Consider the following 8,952-nt stretch of genomic DNA (forward strand, 5'->3'; position numbering starts at 1 on the left):
TTTTTATTATTATTATTGACTTGAGAAAACTGATTATTATTATTATTATTATTATTATTATTATTATTATTATTTCTACGTACGGATATTTTTTTTTCAACACTCGCATGGATTTTTTTTTTACTTATATTTCTGATTTTTTTTTCTTTTCTATTCTTTTTTTGTTTCAACACTCGAATTACTTTTTTTTTATTGATATGTGAACTATTATTATTATTATTATTATTTTTGCTTATATATATTTCTGATTTTTCTCTATTTTCTCTGTATTATTATTTTTTCTGTATTTTATTTTCTGAACATTTGTTGTTTGAACACTCGATTTACTTTATTGATATATGAACTAATATATATTTTTTTCTATTTCACCGACGCACTGAAATTAACACTCCGCGCGGGTTTTAATTATTCACGGCACATTTTCCTTTGGCCGGCACTATTACATTATATTCAAATTACGATTATATTTAAATTTAACGAAAAAATATGAAAAAAATAAAACAATACACAAAAAAACGTCATCCTTTTCGATTTTTGCAATAACGCCGTTCACTGAGACCGATCACTTTATTCGCACTCCAGGTTCAGTGTTGCAATTAAAGATGAGTGATGTTCTGAGATAATACTGGCACACTAATTATACTCCATAACACCTCAGTAGCACTTACAGCGAACGAGAGCACTACCCTTCGCTCCACTGGCCAACACCAGACTGAGGGAGGCGTTCGTAAACTCCCTCGCGCCGACACTTGCAGGCTCTCACGCTAGCCCAACACAGCCTCGCAGACGGTTTACACGATAAATATTCCACTCTCAATCATAAATAAAGTCTTAAAAAGTATAAAATTATTCTATTCACACTTCCGCATGCTTAAACAATGTAAATAGCGACGTAGTATCATACATCCAGATTCTAGAAAACAAGGCGCGCGTTGTAGAACGAGTCTTCCCCTTGTTAGCAAGTCGTGCTAGAATGTGAGAAGTATAGCGGAGAACGAAAATGATGGAAGTGTTTTTGACTGAGATGGGACGTGAAGTGGATGTGTTTGCTGAAAGGACTGGAAGAGAGTGGATGGTGCTGCTGCTGGGGTTGAGTGGAGTCACGAATGGACGAGTGATGGAAGCAGTGAAAGAGGTCTTGGAAAAAAATGTCGCCTACAAGATGTAGGGGATAGTTATTTTGTCCCATGTATACGTAGGACAGTGTCTGTTCTGTATGTTTTCGTTTCCTTTCACAGGAGCTGCCGTAACAAAAGCCTGCCATGGGAGAAATCCCAAGTCATCTGTGATATTAAGATCAAGATCAAGATCATTCATTTAAAAAAATTATATATATATATATATATATGTCAGGTCACTCATTATCTTCTTATTACAATTTAAAATGTATATTTATTTTATTTCACAACGTTTGATCGCTGTTTTAGACAGATAAGTATGTGCACCAAACATCTGACAGGAGTGACGGTCATACTCAATGGTGGGGAGGGAGGCAGCGGCGGCACAACAGTGACACTTGCGTGAGGCGCGAGCCATGGCGCGGTGCGTGGCCCTTGCCCTGTTACTGGATCACTTCATGCTGTTGTGAGGCCAGGCCCCGAATTATTGAACGTATCGGTGCCTCAGCCCGCCAGTCTGAAAAGCCTCGGCCAGTGTAAGAGAAGTGGCGGCCACCTCCTGCAAAAATAACACTTTCAATATGGATTATTTTGTGGCCCCTGAAGGCAGTGCAGGGACGAGTGACTGACGGAAAACAGAAGAGGGGTCGAGGGAGGCGAAGCCCCCCCATTAGGTGGATCTTGATCTTCATAAGTAATGCGTAGGGCGCCTGTATAGGTGCATAACACACATAGTGTAGTGGGGACAAAGCCCCCCATTAAGTAGGTTATGTCAAGTTAGGTTAGGTTAGTTTAAATTTATTCTGCATGCGGTGTGGGTCGGCGGAAATACACAGTGCAGGACAGGGCGGGCAGCGGCTGGGGTGGGTCCACTACGCTGGCCGATGGTAATGGGGAGGGGGAGCAGGGCGGTGGTGGGTGCTCCTAGGCATTGAAAAGTCAATCATCTTCTGATTTCTGGAAAATAAAGCTAATTCCAAAATAAAAAGCACCATATTTTCCCAGAAACAAAGTGTCAAAATTAGTAGATCACCCTCTCTTCAACGATCCCCAAAGTCTCTCGTAGAAGAAGTTTTATTTATTTATTTATTTATTTTATTTATTTATTTTTTTTTTTTACGTGCCAGCCTATAGCGCCGGTAGGCTTTTCTCGAGGGGCCTGGATGGTAGTCGGCCCCAGCTCGTCATGGCGCAGGCAAGTGTTTTTATAGTGTCGCCATCTTTTCTTGGGTCATGCTGCCTCCCAGAGCTCGTTCTGGATTCATTTGGACAGTTTTCTCTAGAGTCTGGGCTGATGGGTGGTCTTCAGGACAGCATGTGGGTAGTCTTAAGCCACTCGGCAGTGACTGAAAAATCCCAGGTTGTAGCGGCGGATTCAAACCCACGTCATCCATCACGCGGTGAATGCGGGGCCCACACGCTAACCACTCAGCCACCGCCTACTGGGGTTTCCATGGAATATTTTGTGATCCTATTGTTAGTTATTGTTATTGTTAGTTTTTTAGCCAATTTCTGTATCATGAACGGATAAATCACCCATGAAAACACAGTTAATCTTCTATGGCCTTGGAAAATAGTTGTAATGGGAGTCTGATAAGTTTGAAAATATGGACCCACGCCTCACAGTAATGATGGTCCAGTCCCAAGTCCAGCGTCCCTCTTCTTTAGGTCCACCTGGTTCGGGATAGAGTTTGAGCCTGCCCAGTTTAGGTGTGTGTAGCCATGTACTAAAGGCTTGTCTGGTAAGTGTTATTGAGGGTAGCAAGAAACAATGACACTTTTCCTGCTGCAGTGTGATGTGCTCAGAGAAGTAGAGTACATAGAAAATATTACATTGAGAAAGACACCACACTGGAAAAAAATTCTCTTGTTCAGTGAAAAGGTAGAAAAATATAAAGCATATGTGGAGGAACTGTAGAAAATTAGAAAAATGGAATGGAAAAGGTGGAAGAGGAAAAAAAGAGGAGAAGAAATGAAGCCCAAAAGAAAAGACTTGGAAGAGAAAGAAGAACAAGAGGAGGAGTGAGGTGGGAGCCAGACAAATAATATGAAGTCAGTTGGTTAGGTTTCAATTTCTTTTGGGAGGCAGCTGAATACCTCTGGGCCCTGGATGCCGAGGCTGACCGACAGTTGCGTTCTGGCTTTGTGAGTTCCTTGCTTGGGGAGTGTTTGGTCAGTACAAAAGATGTTAAGGGTAGTGGGTAAAAAAACAGGAATGGAAGAAAAGAGTGAGAGGAGAGAAAGTTGCATTAATAGGTAAATGCAGTACTTGATAGGGTCATGTGATTGGAGGAGTAACAGTCATGTGGCTGAGAGTGAAACACTCCTTAGAGAATGTTTGGAGAATGCAAATGAGAGAGAATGAGTGGCAGGGTCCGCTCACGTGATGAGGGTGTTCAATATGAGTATGATGCTGACTGAGGTGAAAAAGTGATGTTAACCTATAATTTTGTCCTTCTCTTACTTCTCTCAGCAGGATCGCACAGGAGAACGCAGATACAAAGGCTACACTGACAGTGCCCACCGGTTTCCTCTCCTAAGTCTTTGGCTGCCACGGCCTCTGAGTGGTGCACACTCCATCTGCATGTTTGGAAGGACTCGTGTAGGGTGATGGGGCCGTCAGTGGTGAGAGGGCTGTGTACAGTCCTGGTGGCGGCCTGCGTGGGGGGCTGTCTGGCAGCAACAAAGCTGTCATCTTGTCGCCTTGGCTTCGACAATGGCTCAGAAATCAACCTCATGAAGGTGGCTGCCGGGCTGCTAGATGCTCCAAGGTACAGTGATGTTTTATTGTTAAGGGCGAGGGAGCACCTCAGTTTTTAAAATAGAAGTATAGATTTAGTGGCCATCATGTCTTAGGAGGTGGGGTCATTATAGTGCGCCATAATACTACCTCACTACCGATTCATAGGTAAGCACTGCTGTATTCCTCCACACAAATTCTGTCAATAGATCTTAGAACAACAAAAACAACCAGTACCTAAAACAGTAATAATGATAGTTTTGGTAACTCCTGTTATTTCCTTTCAGATTTAAAGATGTCACCCCAAGAAACACATCTGATAACAACAGATATTCATACAACCCTTGCTACTCCTACGTGTACCCGCCGGAAGGAGAGGCAATGGCCTGCAGTAAAGATGTTGCGGTGAGTGACCTCTGCTTGTCCTCTAGCTGTCATGAGTTGAAAATTATAGGACATAGATTTTGAAATAGTATTTTGCACAAGTTCATTTCTACCATGTTATTCAGTCATTATTGTCTTTGTAAAACTAACATCTTCATGTTCTAAGAGTAAAGGAACTTGTAGAAATGATTGTCTTTAAAATGAAAGTGAGACCAAAATGGGTATTCAAATGAGCAATGCAGTACTATGTCTGTCACCTCTGAATTCTATATTCTATATTTCACAAGCACACACCTGGAGAGACTTAATTCAGATATCGCATCTCACATCTGTCCTGCAGGTGTGTCAGGGCAGTTCCTATGGATACTTCAATCTTGGGACTCAGAGCTCTGCCACTTTCCACTACAGCAATGAAACCAACAATTGGGTGATAACTTACAGTAACTCCAATGGTAATAGGCAAGTATTTAACTTTTATGTTAAACATTGAAACTGAAAAGAATAATCCCACAGCAGCACGCAGCATAGCAAGACAACACTAAGGTTACAGTTCAAGGCATGGCTTCTTGGCCCTTTGTGAAATTATTAAATTATATGGATGACTGAATGGAACATTTTTGAGAAAAAAATTTATGAATACCAGTATAGATATATATAATGTTCAAAACAGTTAAAGTAAAACTGGTAGTGGTATAAGATATGTATGTGGGAAACAACTTTTCATAAGGAATAATGTCAGATTATCAATTATTTTCATATTCAGACACACATACACACAAGCACCAACAAGCAAGCTGGCACCACTATAAAACACTTGCCTGTGCTACAATGGGCTGAGTCCAACCACCAGGCCCCACCTAGACAGCCTGCTAATGCCATAGGCCAAATGTAAAAAAAAAAAAAAGAAAAAAAAAAAAGAAAGAAAGAAAAAAAAAATGCATTAGTACACTGTCCCTTTGTTTCAGGGTGACGCATGTATTCTTGCAGTGCCACAACGGCAGCACCGACACTCTAGACGTATGGGGGGAGACCGAGGAGAACAGTGTATATGTGAGTGAAGGATGATGTCTCTTTCTGCCTCTGTGTTAGCTTGTGTTAGCTGAGATTATTTTGACTCCCCATGGTGATATTACAAGCTTTTTGAAGGAGTGTTCAGTGCCAGTCCTTCGTCACAATAACCATCGCTTCAACATCGTCAGTGATGTCTTTTTCTTACCCCAGAAAATGACACTTATTTCCCGCTGTGCCTGCATCGGCGGTTGTGGCTTCCCCATCCTTCCCCGAGGCATGTCTCTGGGCTCATTTCTGCTGCTGCTGTTCCTGGTGCTGGTCCTCACTTACCTTCTTGTTGGCTACCTTTACCGGCGCTGTGTGGTCGGCGCCAGAGGAATAGAACTCATGCCACACCTCAGCTTCTGGAGGGAATTCCCATATCTTGTACAGGTTAGAAATATAGATGTGTTCTTTCTGTATTTTGAAGTGAATGGTTATAGATATTTAAATATTAAAAAGTTAGGAAATATAAAAAAAATAAAAACTTGTAAAAGACTCATTATCCAACATTTGAGAGTGGAGTAGAAATAAGACCTAGAATTATTACAAACATATTGCAGGGGAGTGTATATTATTTTATATATAGACCTGTATCAGATTTAGAAGGCTTTCAAATAATCATTTTTCTAACTTAATATTGAAGACTATTTTTGTGTGCCTGGATGAGCCTTGGATGCATTGGTAAGTATTGTCATATAACTGTAAGTATTGACCACTTTGGGAAAGTATCATTATTAGTATGTTTGAGATTATTTTGTTTTTCTTTTCAGGATGGATTTTTGTTCATCATTAAGTGTGGACAAGATGACTTGACATATGAAAGGATATGAGGGAAGAGAAGTTGACACAAGTACCTTTTCCACCAGTCTAACTCTGTGCTACTTCATTCTGCATTTGTCTCATTAGTAACCATTTTATGCTGTATATACTAATATGTATGAATGATGTACATATATTTCAGTCACATTTTTAGTATCATTTCATTATTTGTTAGGTTTAATGAAGAGTCATTTGACATGAATCAAGTGTTGTGTATGATGCAATAATGGTTGGCATTTTTTATTTAGTGTAACCTCAAGCCTATGGGGGAATGTTCTGAACTGTAAGTGGTATGTTAGGTCCATCCATGAGGACTCGAGTCACTGTCATCACATTCTGGGTGGAGTCGTATCACAGAGGGACTGCTGGAGGAAGTGGAAGCTAATGTTTTTTTGTGTGGGAAATATTGTAGGCTTTTATCTTGTTCTGATTTTAATAAATGATAATGAAAATATCAATAAAAGTCATAATTGGAATTTTAAATCACTTGAAAGGCAGAAGATGAGAGGAATGATAAAATGCAGTAATCATAAAATGGAAATTTAAATAGGAAATGTAATGGGATTTTATATCTTAAAAGCAATGCTTGTTAAGTACATGTATTTCCCAATGTAATTTTACACCATGCTTATTGAAGCTTCATGTTAACAAGTGATGAGATTGCTGTTCTCCTCATGAATGGTATCTATCCATCTGTCTATCTATCTTCAGTGCTCTGCACCCTTGTGAAAACATCTCCGAGGGAAGCCACAGCAGAAGATTGTCCTTGTTTTGGCTTTCCATCTCAGCACACTCAGTCCCTAATCTCTTGCATGCCAACTCTCAAGTATTCATCCACTCTATTGATCCCATTCACTGGTGACCTCCCCATGAGTACCATCTTAACCAGTCCTGCCCTCATACACTCTTCTCAAACTCATCCTTACTTATTCTCCTCACCTGTCCAGACCATCTCAGAGCACCACACTTCACTCACTCAACCACTTCACAATCCACTCCTTTGGCTGTCAACGTTCTCCATCCCATCTTGACAACACAACATGCACCTCTTATAGGCATCATTTCACTACACACATTCGTGATTGCTGTGCTACATTCCACGTTCATACCTCTGATGTATGCAACAATTTGGAGGGTAGTGCTATTTCTTGTACCCTTCTTTACTCCCATGCTCACACTCCACGCTTTCTTAGCCCTCCAGCACTCCTATGGCATTACCTGTCACTCCGTCACTGCTCTCTCCCTTACCTCCCTCTTCATGCTGCCATACCTACACAGAACCATCCCTAAGGACTCAGATTCAATCACTTCTAAGACAGCAGCATTTACTTCAACAAGTTAACAAGAGCCAGTTCTTTGCATTTAATAAGCTCCCATTCTCGTGGCTTACTACAATCACATTTTCCTGTGGATGTGTGCATACATAACAATGTCCTGTGTTTTAGAAATACCTTTTGGTAATTGTAATGAATGATGTAAGAGCCACAGGACAGCACCTCTTCCTTAAATATTTCCATAAAAAAATGGTTAGTGAGTTTAGAAGTAGGCCAGCAATTGTTTAAAATCTGGCCATCCAAACAATACTCCTTAATGTTATGAAAATAGTGCTCGTCATAGTGGACATATCCTATATTTTTTGCCCTCCTGGGGCACAGGACAAGGTACCTTGGTGGTGGCTTGTTGGACTCACAATCAAAAGCTGGTGCATTTAACATTGAGACGAGGTGTTACAATGTGAGGCACTTCCCTGTATGTCTGGCAGGGCTGTCTGGCCTTGGATGTGAGGGTCAGAGTGTCTTAACATCCTTTTCTACTCTCCTTGTAATGACTAGCATATTTATACATTGTGTACACTATGTGCGTAGGTACAGTGGAAGTGTGACAGCCATCACTCTTGTATGGACGTGTCTCCCCCACTCATATTTGTTACAGTCATGTGTTGATACTAGAAGTTGTGCTGATTCTGCATCCCTTTTGGTAATGAATTCTGTAACATTGGGTATGTCCCAAGGTGGTAGTATTTTCATACATGGATGCAGAGAGTGTTTCTGAAGAATTTTTACTTTTTTATGAACAGAAATAGTCACAGATTAAGATCGACGCCACATGACCGTGGTAGTTATGACACCATTAGTCAGTCACAGGTCGAGAGCCTTCACAATAGTTTTATTAAGGTTGAACACAGATATTAATACATATTATAGGTTACTGAAACCCACGTTTCACATAGTCATTACATTTATGCATGACAAATATGGTGCCTTGCCACTTTTAAGATCATGTAATATATTTTTTTACAAACATTGTATGTACTTTCAAACTTGTCAAATAAAAAAATATACTATCTTTGACTAGACATGTGACATTTGGAAGGATGATGCCCAAGCAAACTTGAGGTCCTGCACAATATAGTTTTCCCAAGCTGAAAGTGAAAATGATAAAAAGAAATCCCAATGTTTGGCAAAATCAGAAACCTACAGGTGCATGATTTCTTTTTCATTAATTATCTTACACGACTTATCCCAAGCTGGGCCTCAGATGTCTTGGTAATCAAGCTTTCTAATCCTGTTATACAATGATATTTTCCATTCATTCATCAGGTACTTTCTCCAAATAAACATACACCAAACAGAAGAATTAGTTTTCAATTCCTCAAACAGCAGCCAGTGATTATAGCAAACATAAGTCAGGACTCAGGGAAATATGCTAACATTTATATTGTTTTGGTTAATTAGATATTAGTAACCTTGCAAAACCTTGACTTGAATGGGAGAAGGTAGTCTTGCAAGGAGAGAAGGTAGTGGGATTCCTATTGTGTCTGATCATTGAAGTGTACAA

The 8,952-nt window shown here is 40.2% G+C and overlaps 1 protein-coding gene across 13 annotated transcripts; it reads left to right on the top strand.

Annotated features, from left to right (window-relative positions):
• Window positions 1–1,461: 1,461 nt before the first annotated feature.
• On the top strand, window positions 1,462–8,751 carry LOC126984188 (uncharacterized). Of its 13 annotated transcripts, none has more exons than XM_050837665.1 (8): window positions 1,463–1,654; window positions 2,994–3,263; window positions 3,592–3,889; window positions 4,146–4,263; window positions 4,583–4,701; window positions 5,208–5,292; window positions 5,464–5,685; window positions 6,066–8,751. In XM_050837665.1, the coding sequence occupies exons 3-8, from the start codon at window positions 3,729–3,731 to the stop codon at window positions 6,123–6,125; spliced, it is 765 nt and encodes a 254-aa protein (XP_050693622.1). In that variant the 5' UTR covers window positions 1,463–1,654; window positions 2,994–3,263; window positions 3,592–3,728; the 3' UTR covers window positions 6,126–8,751. The 13 variants fall into 13 exon arrangements, with proteins under 13 accessions (XP_050693624.1, XP_050693632.1, XP_050693622.1 ...); XM_050837666.1 differs by having other exon boundaries at window positions 3,595–3,889; XM_050837667.1 differs by lacking the exon at window positions 2,994–3,263 and having other exon boundaries at window positions 1,462–1,542; window positions 3,595–3,889.
• Window positions 8,752–8,952: the final 201 nt, after the last annotated feature.

This window comes from Eriocheir sinensis, chromosome 56 (assembly GCF_024679095.1).
Source record: "Eriocheir sinensis breed Jianghai 21 chromosome 56, ASM2467909v1, whole genome shotgun sequence".
Classification (NCBI taxonomy): domain Eukaryota; kingdom Metazoa; phylum Arthropoda; class Malacostraca; order Decapoda; family Varunidae; genus Eriocheir; species Eriocheir sinensis.